Below are 17736 nucleotides of genomic sequence, written 5' to 3' on the forward strand. Positions count from 1 at the left end.
AGTAAATTTTCTACTTTCCATTAAATTATCTCCCCCCAAAAAATCACTACAAAAAATTTAGGATTGAGATTGAGAACCTTGAAGAATTGTCATACTCCTTTCTGAGCCAAACTGTCCCTGCAATGTCCTGCGACAGAACCACGCCTCTTTTTTCTGCCATTCTACATGTTGGAAGGGTACTGTGTTGTGTTTGTTTTCAATCCTTGGGTTAAAAAAAAAGAAGTAATGGTTTTCGTGTTGCTTAGCTTCAGTTTGAAGTGTAATTTTCACTAATAAACTGCAATAAAAAGAAAAGCTTTGCTCAAATCTTCTGTTGTGTGCTCATCACTACAGCTCTTCAGGCTTGGGTAAAGGGAGCCAATGGGATACAATGAAAAGAATTAGACTTTAAGAGTTATAGGTCCTGGGTTCAAACCTTGGACAAGTTTCTTGATGCATCTAAATCTGTTTCCCCTCCTGTAAGAAGATAGTAGGGCTTTGGGGACTTTAAATGACATAATCTTTGGAAAGCACCTAATAGTGCTGAGCATGTGAATGGAGCGCAGGTTTTCAAAGGGTTCTCCCCACTCCATTTCTCCTTAAATAAAAGTCACTGAGTAGAGTGAAAAGAGGGAGAGGCAAGAAGCCAGGCTTACTGACTCTGCCAAGCAGTGAACAAATTTAAGAGCATATAGGAAAAACAGAAACTGAAATGAACTGGGCAAATCCTCATGGGCCCAGACGCAGGTACACAGCCCAGGTACGATATGCAAAAAAAAACACAAGAGTCAAATTTTGGAAACCAGTTCCTAACTGTTTGAACTTCAGATATATCACTTATTTTCCTTTTTTTTTTAGCAAAGAGCGATTATTTGAATACACTCCAACGGAGGAGTGGGCCAGAGTCAAGGTAAGCAAAGGCCTCCTTTCACTTCCTTTTATAATTGAAGTTACTATTCTCAAACCAAAGGTCTTGAATTGGCAGGTCAGTTTTGGCCTGCGATTAACTTTTGCTTGGTATTTAAAATATTTTTATTAATTGCTAACATTTAAAAAATCAGAAGATCTCACATGAAAATCCAGATTTTGTCTTCCCCTGAAACATGAGGAGATTGAGCCCCTTCACAGTACTCCTTCAGTATTTCTTCCCAGCCTACCCTTGGGGAAGCTCAGCAGGTGTTGCCCCCTTTGGATGGGCAGCCTCTCTCCAGGCCCCACCTCTTTGCCCAGACTGCACAGGCATTTTTAATTTGTAATTGCAGAACTCAAAGGAACCCTAGCAGGAGGGGAGACTTCCACCCAATGCATGAATCTCCTTGAGGACATGCTTCTTACCTGGGGGTAACTCACTGTTGAAGCAGTCCAGCCCCAACATTAGAAACTTGTCCCTTTGAAATTTACATTCTCCAGGACATCAAGAGAGTTAAGTCTAAGCCCTTCTTGCTATGATGTTTTCCCCAGTCCTCTCCCTGCTACAAGTCCCCAGATAGTGTACCCACAAACAGTAGTTTATTTTCTCTAAGGATCTTGTTATTGATACTAGAGAAGCACTAGCTAGCTTACTAACAAACACTGATGGGTAGGTTTTTTTTTAACTATGTGTCTGCTGATAAATTTGACAAATTGAAGAGAATCACTTGTAATGTTAGTCTTTGCCTATTAACTACACTGGTATAGAAAAAGACAAAAAAATCAATAATTATACCCAAATTCATACAGTTAAATGGAGGAAATATATGTAACAGTGATACTAAGGTCATATGCTGAAAAATCACAGAGCCTGTAATGTAGATAAGTGTAGTGCCACAAAAATATCACACTCATCTAGGCAGACCATAATCAGCCTATTGCTCTGAATGATTTATAAGACATGCTAGACTGGACAGAACAAATTGCCAATTTAATATATTAGACTCAACTGCTTGAAACTTTTCTTCATAGAAAAGGGTTTTCAGAGCACTACTCTATATTTAAGTAGAGCAAATAAGGTAAAGTTCCAAAGTGGGTTTTTTTCTTTGGAGGGAGCCATACATTTTGAACTATATGTTCTCATGTTTCAGTTGTCTGGTCATTGGATAAATTCCTCTTGGCTGCTGAGACTTGCATACTTTGCAGATGCTTTTAGGAAATTAATTAAGGTAATCTGTCAACACCAGGAAAGGATGTGATCAGTTTTACAATGTTTGATAAAATGTTTATGTCTTAAAGGAGACTGAAATCTTTAATTTTATCTGTAGAAGAAAGATGGTTGTTTTCCTATCTTTTGTCACTTGTTACTTCTAAAATTTCTGCAGTCCGTAGAGCTTTGCAATGCCTTTATTAAGTGGCATTTTTCTCTACTGAAACATTTTCCTTTAAGAATAATGCTTGGGCTGAAATTTTATTTACAAACAAAACATGTATTAGTGGGTTGGAATTATGAAGCCTAATATGCTGTCTGACTCTCAGCTGAAACAAATCATTCTTAGAATTTTTGCTTATAGCCCAACTCAAAGAACTTGAAACTGCTAAAGTACAGTATTATTCTTTTTTTACTGTAATGTATTTTGCTACATGAAATTTGAACATTATGTTGCAAAAACCAGAACCAAAAAAAGAGCATAAGGATATTTTGATGCTGCATGAGACAGGATTTCAATCACCACCATCATTCAGATGGTTTTCACTTGTATTTTACACAACTATGAAATTAAGTTTGTTTAACCATCTTTATATATTTTTTTGTGAGTTTCATGTTTCTAATTTATTTTTGTACTTTAATTGTTACAGATTTTAGATTATACAAGTTTGTCATCTGTGGTATCCTCTTGAATACTATTTTTTAAAATACATTAAGAGGCCCTATGTGAGGAAAATGGAAATTCCTATGGCCAGGATCCTCACCTGACCCTAAACTGCTTGATGTAATTGGCCTACTGCAGGCTAATGCTTCCACACCTGTAGGTTATGAGGTATTATTGACTGAGTCACAATATAAAGAGTTCTGCCCAGTGCTCTGGGTAGAGGCAGAGACAGAGGTGGATTATGGACCTGAGGACTGCTGGATGCAGACATGGTTCTAGTGTTCAACGTCCTGCCACAGAGTAAAGCCAGGTGTAACCCCTTTTACCCCAAGAATATTCTGTTGTCTTTTCTCAGTCTCGCTGAATCCATAGTGAACTTGCCAGGGCTGAAACCTTTAATAAAGTATTACTACTGTCTACATTAGGAGGCCCTTTAGATATGCTAGTTTGAGTATCTGCACAAACGTATAACACTTCACTTTGAATGGAGTGAAACTACTCTCCTTTTTAACTGAGCAACTTCTTTCTTTTCCAAGAAGAGTGGGCTTTGAAGACATGAAGGGGGAATCAAGTGGGGGAATAATATCATTCCTACCTCCAGGGCAAATCATCTGCAGCTCTGTACGTGAAACAGCAGTTACTTCTCTCTAAGGTGTGATGCGAAACTATGTATGTAGCCTTGCCTGAGTCTCAACCTTGAGGATCTCTATATGAATTTATCTGTCCTGTGACAAGTGCAAGACCAGCAGAAAAGAAAGCTGGAAAAAAAGGACAGAGTCAAGCACTTTCCTCTGGAATAATGTACAAACAAACAGAAAATGTCTAAAGTGAGAGAGGCCGAGCCCAAGCAAGTCCCAAGTTAAAGCAAAAAACCTTCTAATGTGATCTTAAATTGGTATTGCTTGAAAAACATTTCTCACAATCACAGTTCTCACATTTCCAAAATAGCAATTTCTGGAGGGAAGGCCAGAATTTGATTTAATAGTTAAACTGCAACTTAAATCTTTACTGTCATTGCCAAGCACACTAGTAAGCTGTTGGGGATTTAACTTTATGGCAGAAAGACAAAGGGAAAAAAATGTCAAAAGTCTTCTTCAAATGTGTACTTTGTGTTTCCACTTAAGAGGGAAGAAAGGCTGAAATGGAATAGCTATTAGGATGTTCAATTTTGCATTTCTGCATACTGGAGATAACTTGATATTTTAGCATGCTCCTAAACAGAATAGGGTGAATGAAATTCTTATCCATCCTATCAGTTGTCTTTATATCTATTTTTCTGTTAGATTTAAATTAGATAGAAAACAGCCTCTAGTCAACACCAAAATAGGAGCTACTATTTTGCTAGAGATTGGCCACTTGAAAGAAAAATTAGAAAAATTTTATGTGAAATATTCCAGATATAAGGTAGTTAATAATCATGGAGAAATTATAATCTAGTATTCAATTCTTTTGTAATAGCTAAAACGATCAATAAGCATAGTAAGGTATTTCAGTAGGAAAACCTCGGGGATGGAGGACTAAATAGTATTTTTGCCTCGAGGCATTGGAAGTGCCCTCTAAAGAAAGATACTTAGGCTTCAGAGGACAACACACTAAGTAGGCTGGGCAAATATGCACCTCCAGGAAAGGCAATACAATTACCTTCAGTAGCTATATGTGGGGATACCTTATCAAGATATTATTTTGCATATTAGAGTAAGATCAGCTGACTCAGTATTAAGTAAAGTACTTCTAAAGATTGTTCTAACTCAATAAAGGTTGCACTCTCTGAGGATTGTAATCATTGGCATTCATTAAGGCAGCTACTCATTATGACATTTACTGGGAGGAGAAAATGGAGAACAGAGATGATACATACCACCATTGTTCACAGATTTTGAGAGAAAATGGCTTGTTATTGCTAAGGCGTTTCGTGTTTCCTTTGGCTAAATCTCAATCACTTTAAAAAGTTCTTCTGGTTCACTTTTTTTTCACATTTTAAAAACTTCTCACTTCATCGTCGGTATCTCTAGGATCCTTCTTAATCCATGATAAATTGAGTGGATACTTGTGTTCTTTAACTCTGAAGGGGGAGAACAGCCAGGTGAAGATTATTACAACCAGATACATGCCAGCCATGCCAGTATCTCCCTCTTGATAATGTTCATTCAAGATGTGGCAGCTTTAACTAAGAGCACCAGTGCCTGAGTAGTGCACGTATTAAACAGAGTAATGATGTATACATCTGTTACAAACTGAGAGTAACTCTATCCATGAATATAACGTATATGTCTTGTGTTGGGACCCCTTTGAGCATATCCAGCTCTTTTTATATGCATCCACATTTGACCAGATGACCACAAAGCACAGAAGTAAAACTGCCCACAGACTTGTGTTAAAGATCCATTTTTCTATTCCATTTCAATAAAAACGCAAGCTCACCAATGAGAGCCAGCTTGAAGGGACAGTGATACTTTACAGGCTGATTGTGATGTTGACCTTCCCTCAGTTCCCTTGGCTACCAACTTGCCTATCTGCTCAGCTATGACACCCCTTTCTTCCAAATGATGAGCGTCATCTGATGTAAATTTCCTTTCAGCAGAAAAGTGGAGGAAACTTGGACACCAATTGGAGCATTTGAAAGACACAAGGCTTTCACCATAATTCACTATAGCAAAAAATACCTCGTTGGTGAACGCAATGGAGCATTGCCAGGAATTTGCCAAGATCTGAAATTCTCAGCAGTATGTTTGCTTATTACACATGATCTCAGCTTCTGGAGAGTAGTAAATATCACAATTATGTAGTTTCTTGGTGTTTCCAGTACAAAATGATAGAACATGGACAGCATCACTCATCTTATCACTGTTTTCTTGGTCCACTCCATTAGCTGTCTAACCTTTTCTGCTGACATCTTCCTCCTTTGGACAGGACATGCAGAAACCTCATGAGCCACGAACACCACAGCCACCACCACAGGGATATATGCCAAAGCCATTACCATTCTGCCTTATTTGTTTATTTCTTTGTGTTATAAAATGTTGCAGAACATATAGGTCAAAATTTGATTTCTTCCAATAATTAATTTGTCCAAGACCTTTTTGTCCTGTCTTCTTTAATCCCAGCAAGAGAGCTATGTCACAAATTACCATGCACATCTGATTGATAAGCCATACATTAGAGTTCAGAAAATGTTCCATTAGGAAAAAACAGATTCTGTGGTCAGGGAAGTTTGGGAAATGCTCTAGCCTCAGGCTGTCTTCAGGACTCCAGGCTCTAACTGCCTGCTGGACAGCAAGATCTACCACAGGCACCTCAAATCTCTCAAAAGCCAACTCCTCCTTCTGCCTAACAAGCCCTTGTTCTCTGCCTCTCCTCCCTTTGTGAAGAATAACTGTCCCCCCATCACTGAGATTTCAAAGCTGAGGACTCTCCTTGGACTCCTCCAGACCTAATGTGGCCTCTGGGCCAGACTGCTTGAGTTTGGATCCAGGCTCTACCCACAGCTGTGTGACCCTGGGCACGTCCCTCACTTTATGCCTCAGTTTCCTCGCCTGTAAGAGCAGCACGGTAATGGCACCCACCTCCTAGGACCACTCGGCATAGCCTTCAGGGAGGAGCCCAGGACAGCGTCCCTGCTTTCCTGTCCATTTCCAGCCCCACCACCAGCGACAATAGGGAGCTGTAACGGAAAACGTGGACCCGGGAAATACACACACACGTGCGTTTTCCGCCCCTGCCTTCGAGCCAATGCCCGTCTCCTTAGTTACTTGCGAAAATGGGGGGATGATGCCCATCTCACCTGTTAGTTATGAACATTAAATCCTAACATTGCCCAAGGCCGAGAACAAAACTGGCACGGTTGGTTTCCCCCCTCTCTTTTTAAAAGAAATGGTTGGATTTTGAGTATCGCTTCTAATACCCCCAGTTACCTCTCCCAGCGATTATGCGCACCCTGCAAATGCGATCGTCATTCCTTCAAGGCGGTCAGGCAGATGGATGAGTTGTTGGGCAAGACAGGATCCAAGAAATGTGTGTAAATAATGGCCTGTACACATATGGTTCCTGGAAGGACACCTGCCAGGAAGTGGGCCTGAGCGGGACATTACTTTTTCTAGGTACGGTGCGTAGTTTTTACCACGTCGATGCACAACTTTTACCAACATGTAAGTGTTTAACTCGTAAACCGAGCGAGCGCGGTTCCGGCTGCCCACCTCCGCCGCCCCTCCCGCCGCCGCGGCTCGGCAGCAGCCTCCCCCTGCGAAGGCCTCCGGGCCTCGGGCGCCGGTTGCCAAGCCAAACAGAAGCGCGGCGGCCGCGCGCCGGGCGGGTGCCTAGCAACCGGGGCGCTGGAACCGAGCAGCAGGCGGCGGGAGGCGCGAGTGCGCGCCCAGGCCGAGGTGAGGGGGCGCGGCGCCGGGCGGTGGGGGCTCACAGCCCGGGCCGAGCTCCCTCCCTGTCTCCGTGCCAGCGCCCGGGGACTAATTTAAACAAAGATGGTTATCCTGGGATCGGAGGCTGGCCCGCGACAGCCCTGGGCCCCCGCACTCACCCCTCTTCGCACGGAGGGCGCAGGGAGCCCGCTCCAGCCCCTCGCCCGCAGCTCCCTACAGCCAGCCCGGTGCCCGCTCGGCGGACGAGGGCTCCTACGGGCAAATCCCCGACCTGGCCCAAAACAGGGCGGAGAAAGAAAAGAAAGTTCCACAAGATTTGGTTGCTGGAAGTAGGGGTGGGAACAGGACTAAGGGGTATTCTCCCTGCCCCCCAACCCCGCCCTCCCCCCCACACACCCCGAGGGACTCCATTATCCCCCTTCACTGCCTGCAGGGTCCAGGAGTTTGAGTCTGTGGACGGAGGGGTGGGAGGAAACTTAGTTAATGATCTTACAAGTTAAGCCAGGCAGGGCTGTTTACAAGCAGGCGTCCTGCCCGAAGGAGCTTGGAGCACAATGGGCAAGAACACATCCCCAGGAGGGGCTTTTGATCCAGGAGAGGATCTCCCAAGTGGTCTCCTGCAGCCTCTTTTCCCCCTCCAGCAGAGGTGGGTGACTTGGAACAGGGCTTGGGTTTCTGACCCTTCGCCCCTGCGCCATGGCCACGCTGAACGCCAAACCCAGTCAACGCTTCCGGTTGCCGGACTGGCACACCAACAGCTATCTGTTGTCAACCAACGCAGAGCGGCAGCGGGATGCTTCACACCAGATCCGCCAGGAGGCCCGGGTCCTCCGCAACGAGACCACCAACCAGGTTCTGCGCGGGAGCCCACTTGGGTGGACAAAGGCAAAGCCCACAGTCCCAACACCCTCTTTATCAGGCTGTGTCTCTTCCAGACCATTTGGGATGAGCACGACAATAGGACTCGACTGGCAGAGAGGATTGACATTGTGAACCGATGGAAAGAGATGCTGGACAAGTGTCTAACAGATTTAGATGCTGAGATCGACGCGCTGACACAGGCAGGCAGCAAAACAGGGGACCTGGAGACCTCTGCAAGGACCTACCGTCCCTCCCCACTTCTGGGACGGGAGCACTTGATGGGGGTATTTGGTGGCAGGTCCATCTGAGTCACTTCCCAGCTCCTCTGCTAAAGTGGGGATGAGATCTGCTTCCCAGTGGATGCCACCCCATCTCCTGTGCTCCCTCTTTTCTAGATGAAAGAATCTGCAGAGCAAAACCTGCAGGCCAAGAACCTGCCTCTGGATGTGGCAGTTGAGTGCCTGACCCTGCGGGACAGTCGGCGGGACATTGATGTGGTGAAGGATCCTGTGGAGGAAGAGCTGCACAAAGAGGTGCAGATCATTGATGCCACCAAGAAGGCCTTGCAGCAGAAGATTAGCCAAGCCTTTGAGAAGCTCTGGTACGGGAGACAGGACTTCCCCTGCACTCAAGGCTGTGTCTTAAAGGTGGAGCATATGTATTGTGGACAGCAAGCAACTTGCTCTCAGGCTGCCTTCTGCCCCTGTCCAGTCAGTGACAGTCCCACTGCCTGGACATGGTCTGAGAATACTTCTCCCAACCCTGCTCTAGGCAGCCATTATCAGTTGATTGGAAGCAGGAGAGATGGAGCCCATTTGCCACCACCCCTTACCACTTGTGTGTGTGCGAAACTTTGTGAGTGGGGCTATGCACATGTGCCCCGTGGGTGTGTGCTAGCATGTGGGGGTTGTAAGTGTACCTCAGGGAGCTCATCCAGCTGTGCTGGTCTTTGTCTCAGCTGCAGTAGCTCCACTGACGCCCAACCTCCCCATCTCAGTGCCCCCTCCGTACCATGGGGCTGCATTCTGGGGCCTTGGAAGGATGGTTCCTGATCGAGTCTGTTCCCTCCCAGCCTCCTGCAGGAAGTCCGACAGCAGCTCAGTTCTGACCATCGGGGCAAAATGGAGACATTGGACATCGACAGAGGCTGCCTCTCTCTCAACCTTAAGTCCCCAAACATCTCTCTGAAGGTTAATCCCACACGTGTCCCCAATGGGTAAGAAGTGTTTCACTCAGTCTTTCCTGCTCCCCTTGGAGGCCTGCCTGCCCTCCTGACCGCAGCTTCCCTGCCCCTGCAGCTCCTCCACACTCCCGCAGTGGGATGACTTCAGTCAGTTCAACAAGAACCGTGCGGAGGCTGAAATGAAAGGAGCCACAGAACTGAGGGAGGCCATTGCCCTAACTATTGCCCAGGTGACTGACCACTCCCGCACTCTGCTCCACAGCTAATGGGTGGCCCAAGTGTGCACTCCAGCCCTTATCTTTGATTCCCTGGTGGCTTGTGCCATCCCATCCCCTCACTTGAGTGATATCCTCCAAGGGCCATGAGCTTATACCTTCCTGTTGCCCTGCCTGCTTCCTGTCCTCCAGACCAACAATGAACTGGAAGCCCAGAGGGTTGCCACAGAATTTGCCTTCAGAAAGCGGCTGTGGGATATGGAGAAAGTGTACAGTGAGCTCAAGTGGCAAGAGAAGAATGTGAGTTTAGGCCCCTGGGGTTTGGGCTTCCTGTTGTGGGATGGGGAGCCCAATGCCCTGCCAGGAAGCCCTGGACCAGGGGCACCATGATGGTTTCAGCTGGTGGAGATCAGCCACTTTGTCTCCACAGACCTTGGAGGAGATCTCGGAGCTGCACGAGGACCTCCGGCACCTGGAGGAGGATCTGCGCAGAAAGTTACAGAATCTGAAGCTGTGCCATACCCGGCTGGAGTCCAGAACCTACCGACCCAATGTGGAACTCTGCCGGGACCAGGTGCGAGGGCACCCCACTAGGCCCCTTGACCCTGATAAAGTCTCCTGGGGATCACTGCCCAGCACATACTCCTGGCAGAGCAAGGGTGCTGCTGGTGGGCAGAACCCAGACTCCTGAGCCAAAGGATAGTATGCTGACCTGGGGCTCCCAACCCACCCCTCTGCCTCCAGGCACAGTATGGCCTCACTGACGAAGTTCACCAGTTAGAGACAACCATTGCTGCCCTGAAGCAGAAGCTGGCACAGGCACAGTAGGTTGGGGGAGTGGGCAGGAGGGGCAGGGAGATGCCTCCCACCCATGGGGCCTCTTGCTGCGTGCTGGCTCCCCAGCTGTCTTCCTGACTTAGAGCTGGAGAGTTCAGCCCTGACTGAGTTGGTAATGATGCCTCCTACCCAGGGACGCTCTGGACGCCCTGTACAAGCACCTGGCCCGGCTGCAGGCTGACATTGCCTGCAAGGCCAACTCCATGCTGCTGGACACCAAGTGCATGGACACCCGTCAGAAGCTGACTGTGCCTGCTGAGAAGTTTGTGCCTGAGGTGGACACCTTCTCCCGGACCACAAACCGCACTCTGAGCCCACTCAAAACCTGCCAACTGGAGCTGGCCTAGCCTTTGGGGGGCTGAGGGAGGAGGAGGAAGGTCAGTAGGAAATGGAAAAGGGCGGGGTTGCTGAGGGAATCAATCTAATAAATGTCAGAATTCGCAGTTCCGATGGTTACCAGTTGTCCTGCGCGCAGCCAGCAGGGAGTGAGAGGACTCAGCCCTCCTGTGTACAGAAAAGCGGAGATAGGGAACATTATCTCCCAAGCTCCATCCAAATCCAATTCCTTCCCTTCTCCCTCCTCAGGAAACCCCTCTCTGGGCAAGGCCAGCACCCCTTGGGCTCTAGTGGCGTGACCTCTGACCAGCTCTGTCCCAGCTACAACCTTGCCTGCCTTCTTGATGCCTAGGCGAGGCCCAGAGGGAGTAGGATCACGATGGGAGTGCTCGGGGATGGGGCCCCAGGCCTGAGTGGGGACCAAGAGCCGGGGCTGCCGTGGGAGGGCCAGGGGTGCAGGGGTACAGAGGCCTGAAGAGCAGCTGCCGGGGTCCGGAGGTCTGGCTCAGTGCCCACTCCTCGGAGACCCTTTAATGGCCGTCTCGCCCAGTTGTGACGCTGTTTACCGGTGTGGAGAATGCAAGCTAAAGGAAGAGACAGGACCCAACAGAACCAGCGCTGCGGGACAGACGCGGATCCCACGCATTCGTGAGCTGCGGCTCCTAGCCACTGAGCGGCGCTGTGGCCGGGGAGCGGCGCGGGGGCTCCAGGCCACCGAGAGGCGCTGTGGGGCTGGAGGGAAGCGGCGCCGTGGGGAGCGCGCCGGCCGCACCGGAAGTGGCGACTGGCCCGCGCGAATGGCGGCGGCGGCGGCGGCGGCAATGACAGCGACGGCCTGCGGAGGGGCTGGGGCGGCCCGCTCCCTCTCCCGCTTCCGAGGCTGCCTGGCTGGCGCGCTGCTCGGGGACTGCGTGGGCGCCATCTACGAGGCGCACGACACCGTCAGCCTGACGTCAGTTCTGCGTCACGTCCAGAGCCTGGAGCCCGACCTCGGCTCGCCGGGCAGCGCGCGGACAGGTGGGCGGGATCGGGTGCACGTGGGGACTAGGGAAGGGAGGGCGCCGCGGCGGTAGAGGCGTGGGCTCCATCCAGGTGAGGCTGCCCGGGGCAGCAGGGGCCAGATGTGGATAACCCGCGGGCACCGGAACTGGACTCAGCTCCCTCGTCACACCGTCTCGCCCTCAACACTCCCCAGCCAGGGGCATGGCAGCACCGTCCTTAACGTGCCAAGCTAGGAACCTAGGAGTCATTCCCCCAAATGGTGCCTAGCCCTGTATATACACCCCTGTTGATTTTATGTGTTGTACCCATGTCTCGAGTCAGCACCATGGTCCAGTCTCCACGCAGCAGGGAGTAAGCAGTCTGCTCAAAACGGATCTGATCGCGGCCTTCCTGGTATGAGACTGTGCAGTGATTTCCGTTACCCTCAGGATAGAGCCAAATTCCTGAGCGTGTCCCGCCCGGCCGTCAGTGGCCCGCATCCCCAGTGTTATCTTATACCACCCTTGGCCTTGCGCTTCAGTTCCTCTCACATCCTGCTTCCTCAAGCCCAACCCGTGGCAGGTACCATCCCCTGCTTATAAAGCTGTCTGCCTCTCCATGCAGTCAACTCCTCACCCAGATCTCTGCTCGGTATTATATCTGAAGTCAAGCAGAGGATGATTCTTCTTGGAGAACATGGAGAATAGCAAGAAAAAGGACCATACTCAGAAACCCAGGAAGAGGAAAAGGAGCCAGAGAAAGAAAGGATTTCATAGGAGCAGGGGGCATGGGTATCAACAAAATCCGAGGAAATTTCATGATGGAAGACATTGATGTCATGCTGGAGAGGTTAAGCAGAAGGTAGTCTTTTCACCACAGAAAAGCATTTTCAGTAGAAGGTTGAAAGTTGAAACTTGAAAGTTAGATTTCAGTGGAGTAGGAAGTGAAAGGTTTCCTATGAAGAGGAGAGATGATCTGTCACAAGTGAAGACAAGATGGACATTGTTTTTTAATTGTATTTTTGCTTGGACATTAAGATGGGAAAACATTTTAGGTTAAGAGTTTAAAACCCACTGGGTGCAAGTGGCAGAAAACCCAACTCACGATGGCCTATAACTGGAAAGTCCAGAGGTAGGTCTGGCTTCAAGTGGAGCTGAATCCAGGGACCGAAACCATCTCCCCCAAACCCCGTTCATCTCCTTGTTCATATCTGCATTGGTGGCATTCACCCTGGCTGACCCTTCCCATGGCTGGCCCCCAGCAGCTCCCAGCTCAGCAACTCCAGCAGAGGTGTCCCTCTTTGCAGTGGTCCCATCGAAAGTTCCAGATTGAGTCTCCTTGGCTTTGCTCAGGTCATCCGTCCACCCCTGAACAAGGGAGTGGAGTGTGCTGTTTGGTTGGACAAGGTGATGTGAGCACCATGCCCTCATCACCTGAGTGGGACAGAGGGTGCAGGGTGCAAAGGAAGGGACAATAGGTGCTGCTCCACCATATAGGGAGAAGTTGAGGGGACGGGAGAGAAGATAAAGGAAGATCAGATTCCCCAGGAAACAGGGCTAGGGTGGACTGGAAGAGGGACACACTCCATCAAGGGAAGATGGGAGAGCATGGCTGCAGAAAAGGGAACTGACAGCCTCTCTTCCTAGTGAAGTAGGAATGGGGCCTCCTAAGAGTGAAAGGGGAGGGGAAAGGGTTTCGGGGCTGTGGTGCACCGGCTAGGATGGGATCGGAGGCATGAGGAGCACGAAGAGGGGCTCACTAGGGCGTGTGCTCTTCCCTCAGATAAAACCAAGTCCCTATCCCAGCTGGCCTGTAGCCTATTCAGGAAGTCGCCATATAACCAGTGTCTCCTCTGTGTTAGAAGTCCTGTGCCCCCAGAGGAAGGGAACAGGGCGGGTGGAGCTGGGGAGCAGCCCCCGCTGGGAAGGACGAAACCCAGCCTCTGAGATTGGTTCCGGGGCTGTGTGTAGAGGAGCAGTGGGTATAAGATGGGTGAGGACGGAGGGGCCTGGCTGGGAAGGGCTTCAAGGCTAAGGCAGTGAATTTGGACCTCTCCCTGAGGGCAGCAGACAGCCATTTTGAGCAGGAGAGTGAGATGAGGAAAGCGATTTTCTACTGTGAGGAAGGATTTTCTGGCTGCACTTACACTTTGGGCTAGAGGTGGGGATTGTGCAGCTTTGAGGGGCCCGCAGCAGGTGGTATTAAGACTAGAAATACAGTGATGGCAGTCAGAAGGGGGTGGAAGGTTCTCCTTCAGATACCAGCAGGACGTGGTAACTGACCTGAAATAAAGAATGCTGAAAATCCCAAGGTCTTGTGCCCAGGAAACGGGATGGGAGCTCAAGGCTGACTTCAGGTGTGGTGGAAATGGTGAATAAAAGGAACAAGTGGGAAGCCAAAGCTGCCACCCAAAGCCCTGCAGCTGGATCTCCCCCTTCCCCCATCTGTCCCTGCAGAAGCACTGTACTACACAGACGACACAGCCATGGCCAGGGCCCTGGTGCAGTCCCTGCTGGCCAAGGAAGCCTTCGACGAGGTGGACATGGCTCACAGGTGAGGGGGGATGGTCCTGGGGTGAGGCGCACCAGGGGGGCAGAGTTCTTGCACCACATGACCAGAGCAGTGTGGCCCATGCATGCCAGGCCCCCAGCCTCTGCCGGACACTGTCTCTAGGGCTGCTGCAGCTTCCCAGGCTAGAGATGACAGTGCGGCTGGTGCAGGCCCCTCAGATCCCCGAAGCTTCCTCTTACCAAGCCAACCAGATTTCTTCTCTCCCAACCCTGACAGGCATCTTTCAAACCTTAATTCCACCTCCCTTCTCTTGCCTAGATTTGCTCAGGAGTACAAGAAAGACCCTGACCGGGGTTACGGTGCAGGAGTCATCACCGTCTTCCGGAAGCTCCTCAGCCCCAAGTGCCGTGATGTCTATGAGCCTGCCCAGGCCCAGTTTAATGGGAAGGGCTCCTACGGCAATGGCGGTGCCATGCGGGTGGCTGGCATCTCCCTGGCCTACAGCAGCGTCCAGGACGTGCAGAAGGTAGTCTAGGCAGGCTGGCTTCGGGGCTTACCCCCCTCGCCCCCTCGCTGTGCGGCTCGGGTTCTGTGACAGCAGGACCTGCCTCCACTGCCTTTGCCCTAGTTCGCCCGGCTCTCGGCCCAGCTGACTCACGCCTCCTCCCTGGGCTACAACGGTGCCATCCTGCAGGCCCTGGCTGTGCACCTGGCTTTGCAGGGTGAGTCGTCTAGTGAGCATTTCCTCGAGCAACTTCTGGGCCACATGGAAGAGCTGGAGAGTGATGCCCAGTCCATCTCGGATGCCAGGGAGTAAGTATCGGGCTGAGGCAGGCTGGAAGTGTGTGTGTGAGCATGCATGCGCGGTGGTTGGGGGGGGCTTGCATTGCAACAAGCTGAAACCTTCCTTCAATCACAGACCCAAGGGAGGGGTGGGAAGAGCCCCTTTGCCTTGGCTGTGCCTCAGGGCTCTCAGGACCCCAGACAGCAGACAACTGGCTCACACCTAGCCTTCTCCCCCTTGTCAAGACACCTGTGCTAGGTGTCACCCTGACCACATCCCTGCCTTGCCCTTCCACACGGCCCTTCCCCCTGCCCTCCGTCTTCACCCTGCTGGCTCCAACCTCCCTGAAATCCTGCCTCAACCCACAGGCTGGGCATGGAGGAGCGTCCGTACTCCAGCCGGCTAAAGAAGATTGGAGCGCTTCTGGGGCAGAACTCAGTGACCAGAGAGGAGGTGGTATGTGAGCTCGGTGGGTACACCCCAACACCCGTCATCTTTCAGGGTCCTGGCCTCCGAGGGGAGCTCGGAGTCGTGTCTACTCTCCCTCTTTTGCCTGAGGCTGCTGTGACAGTGAGCCAGCCCTGTGGGGTTCTCGGCCCCGTAGGGTTCTTGGCGGGGTTGAGCACAGTGCCTTCTTGCTCTAGGGCTACCCATCTTCAGCCTTACAGATAAACGTCCCCAGAAATGGCAGCAGGCTGCCTGTTCTGACAGCTGATGTCATTTATATGGCACTTTTACTGTGCCCTGTGCACTCTGCAGAAGGCTGCACCTTGGGTGGCCTCATGCCAGCCTCATGCCAGCCCTGTGAGAGTCACTGACTTGTTCACTCTCTACCAGAGGAGTGGGCTCTTCTCAGAGAACTTTCCCAGTCTCACAGCCAGTAGGTGGAAGAGCCAGGATTTGAACCCAAATAGTCTAACTCCAGAGCCTGTGATCTTAATCACAGTCCAGTTGAAGCTGAGAGTGTTGATATGTGGTGGAAGAAGCTTGGGGACATGGAGCAGGAGAGGGTCAAGTTCCTGTAATCTGGCTTCCCCATAGGGAACGGCATTGCTGCCTTTGAATCTGTGCCCACTGCTATCTACTGCTTCCTACGCTGCATGGAGCCTGACCCTGAGATCCCCTCTGCCTTCAATAGCCTCCAGAGAACTCTTGTCTATTCCATCTCACTTGGCGGGGACACAGACACCATTGCCACTATGGCTGGGGCCATTGCTGGTGCCTATTATGGCATGGAACAGGTGCCAGAGAGCTGGCAGCAAAGCTGTGAGGGCTACGAGGAGACAGATATCCTTGCCCAGAGCCTGCACCGAGTCTTCCAGAAGAGTCTGTGAGGGCCACAGCTGCTGGGGCTCTGCCCTGTCCAGCAGGACCAGCTAGAGCTCAGATACGGAGCCCTGAGGATCCCTAGACTTGGTGCCCTGCCTCCGTCCCCACGTTGTGGGTGGAGCACACTCGGGGCAGGGCCTCTGGGATTGGGCGACTGGCTTCCTGCAGAGCCTAGGGTACTCGTGGCGTTTCATTTTATTATCTAGGACATGGAATCAGGGAGGTGGAAATGATTGATCTGCAGTAGCATCATTTCTCCTTGTTGCAATTCAGCCAGTTTGCCGAAAAGCCTGCCTGTGACTGGCAGGGCCCCTGGGCAGCAAGTTTATATGAATCAAGGAGACAGGCACTTGACTCCAGGTACATTCCTGGCCCTTGGCTCTCATGGGCTCACTAACAGCTTCCAGTGGAAGTCACAGAGCAATAAACAGTTTTCAGTAAATCCCTCACTGTTTCTTATGTTTCTCCTCTGCCTGAATGGGTTCTTCTCTGCCTTGACCTTCTCAAGCCTGGTGCCTTTTTATCTGGCTTGCACTCTGCTAGGACTGAGGGACACAAGACTGCAAGCTGCTGTGTTTTGAGGCCGATTCCTCCAGTTCTTCCTGCCAGCCACATTGTTCAGCCAGGAAGGGGAGAACAGGCCTGGTTTGGTGAGTTTTCCTGTTAGATCCCTCAGAGTGGCCCAGGCAGTGGATAGGAACCAGCCAGATTTCGCTGCTCTCAGAGCCTGATTTCTTCATAGGTTGCTGCACAAATAGGACCCAGGCCCAGCTGGGCCAGGAACAGGAACCCTGTGGGAGGATGCCACTGGGCTGTCAACCTTTGGGGTGGGGTTGGGGAGGGCACACCTGTGTGCACTGAAGTCTGTGTGCCTTGTTCTTTATCTTGGGCCCTGCTCAAAGGCTTTGGCCCACATTTCGAAGAAAGGAAAATTGAAAGGAAGAAGACACCTCCCCTAAGCATATCATCTAAGCATCCTTTCACTGTCAGTACAGGGAGAAGCATGCCCAGCTGTGCAGCCAGCCTGAGGTTTCGGGACTGTCGGGATTCTACCAGGCTGCATTGGTCCAGGTCTGCTGTCCCCGTCCCCAGAGCCAGGGACAGATCCCTAGCTGCTGAGCATGGCAGGCTCTGGGGCACGTGTTTTTTGCCCAGGACAGCTCCCTCCCTTCCTTCAGCGTTGGGCCTGGCACTAGCCCTGCCCTCAGGAACAAAAGGCCTGGCACTAGCCCTGCCCTCAGGAACAAAGATTCATGATTTCATTCATAATTTGTATCAGATGTTGAAACTTGGCCCTTGGGATCCTGAGCCAGCTGTCATGCTCCACTACCCCTGAGAGCTTGCAGGAATGTTTCAGGGAAGCTTAATTGTCTCCCCCAGCTCCAGCCACTGCCTCACTTTGGTTTCTTAAAATGCTTCTTGGCATTTACTTGGTGCAAAGCCTCAGCATCTTTGGTGCATCAGGCTTTTCTGATGTAGTGGTGACAGAACCTGTGGCTGGGGAACTGGAGAGGAATGTATACTCCCAAAGAGAGAGCTCCCAGGACATTTAGGACATCCAGGG

General features: G+C 50.6%; 2 protein-coding genes and 1 long non-coding RNA gene across 10 annotated transcripts in view; 2 read left to right on the plus strand and 1 right to left on the minus strand.

The window, feature by feature from the left end:
• Window positions 1–6834, minus strand: part of LOC108407153 (uncharacterized) — a 70023-nt gene extending 63189 nt beyond the window's left edge. For 2 of the 4 annotated variants that reach the window (XR_012130111.1, XR_012130110.1), the window contains exons 1-2: window positions 6696–6834; window positions 4621–4824 (exon numbers count right to left, since the gene is read on the minus strand). This is a non-coding gene — a long non-coding RNA (uncharacterized lncRNA). Of the gene's footprint in view, window positions 1–62; window positions 3521–4620; window positions 4825–6673 lie in introns of those variants that run through there. The other 2 variants (XR_012130112.1, XR_012130113.1) reach the window with 2 other exon arrangements.
• TEKT2 (tektin 2) lies at window positions 6760–10689 on the plus strand. 4 transcript variants are annotated; one of them, XM_037021225.2, is made up of 10 exons: window positions 6760–6859; window positions 7780–7987; window positions 8071–8196; window positions 8392–8597; window positions 9069–9212; window positions 9295–9409; window positions 9587–9694; window positions 9825–9968; window positions 10139–10218; window positions 10365–10689. In XM_037021225.2, exons 2-10 carry the CDS (start codon window positions 7832–7834, stop codon window positions 10576–10578), a joined length of 1293 nt encoding a protein of 430 aa, XP_036877120.2. In that variant the 5' UTR covers window positions 6760–6859; window positions 7780–7831; the 3' UTR covers window positions 10579–10689. The 4 variants fall into 4 exon arrangements, with proteins under 4 accessions (XP_036877120.2, XP_036877119.2, XP_017531790.3 ...); XM_037021224.2 differs by having other exon boundaries at window positions 6819–6907; window positions 7777–7987; XM_017676301.3 differs by lacking the exon at window positions 6760–6859 and adding an exon at window positions 7003–7141 and having other exon boundaries at window positions 7777–7987.
• A 425-nt stretch (window positions 10690–11114) lies between these two features.
• Window positions 11115–17700, plus strand: ADPRS (ADP-ribosylserine hydrolase). Of its 2 annotated transcripts, none has more exons than XM_037021257.2 (6): window positions 11115–11584; window positions 14005–14101; window positions 14378–14585; window positions 14688–14872; window positions 15212–15312; window positions 15885–16614. In XM_037021257.2, the coding sequence occupies exons 1-6, from the start codon at window positions 11365–11367 to the stop codon at window positions 16175–16177; spliced, it is 1104 nt and encodes a 367-aa protein (XP_036877152.1). In that variant the 5' UTR covers window positions 11115–11364; the 3' UTR covers window positions 16178–16614. The 2 variants fall into 2 exon arrangements, with proteins under 2 accessions (XP_036877152.1, XP_036877153.1); XM_037021258.2 differs by lacking the exons at window positions 11115–11584; window positions 15885–16614 and adding exons at window positions 11620–12679; window positions 17168–17700.
• Window positions 17701–17736: the final 36 nt, after the last annotated feature.

This window comes from Manis javanica, chromosome 4 (genome assembly GCF_040802235.1).
Source record: "Manis javanica isolate MJ-LG chromosome 4, MJ_LKY, whole genome shotgun sequence".
Lineage (NCBI taxonomy): Eukaryota > Metazoa > Chordata > Mammalia > Pholidota > Manidae > Manis > Manis javanica.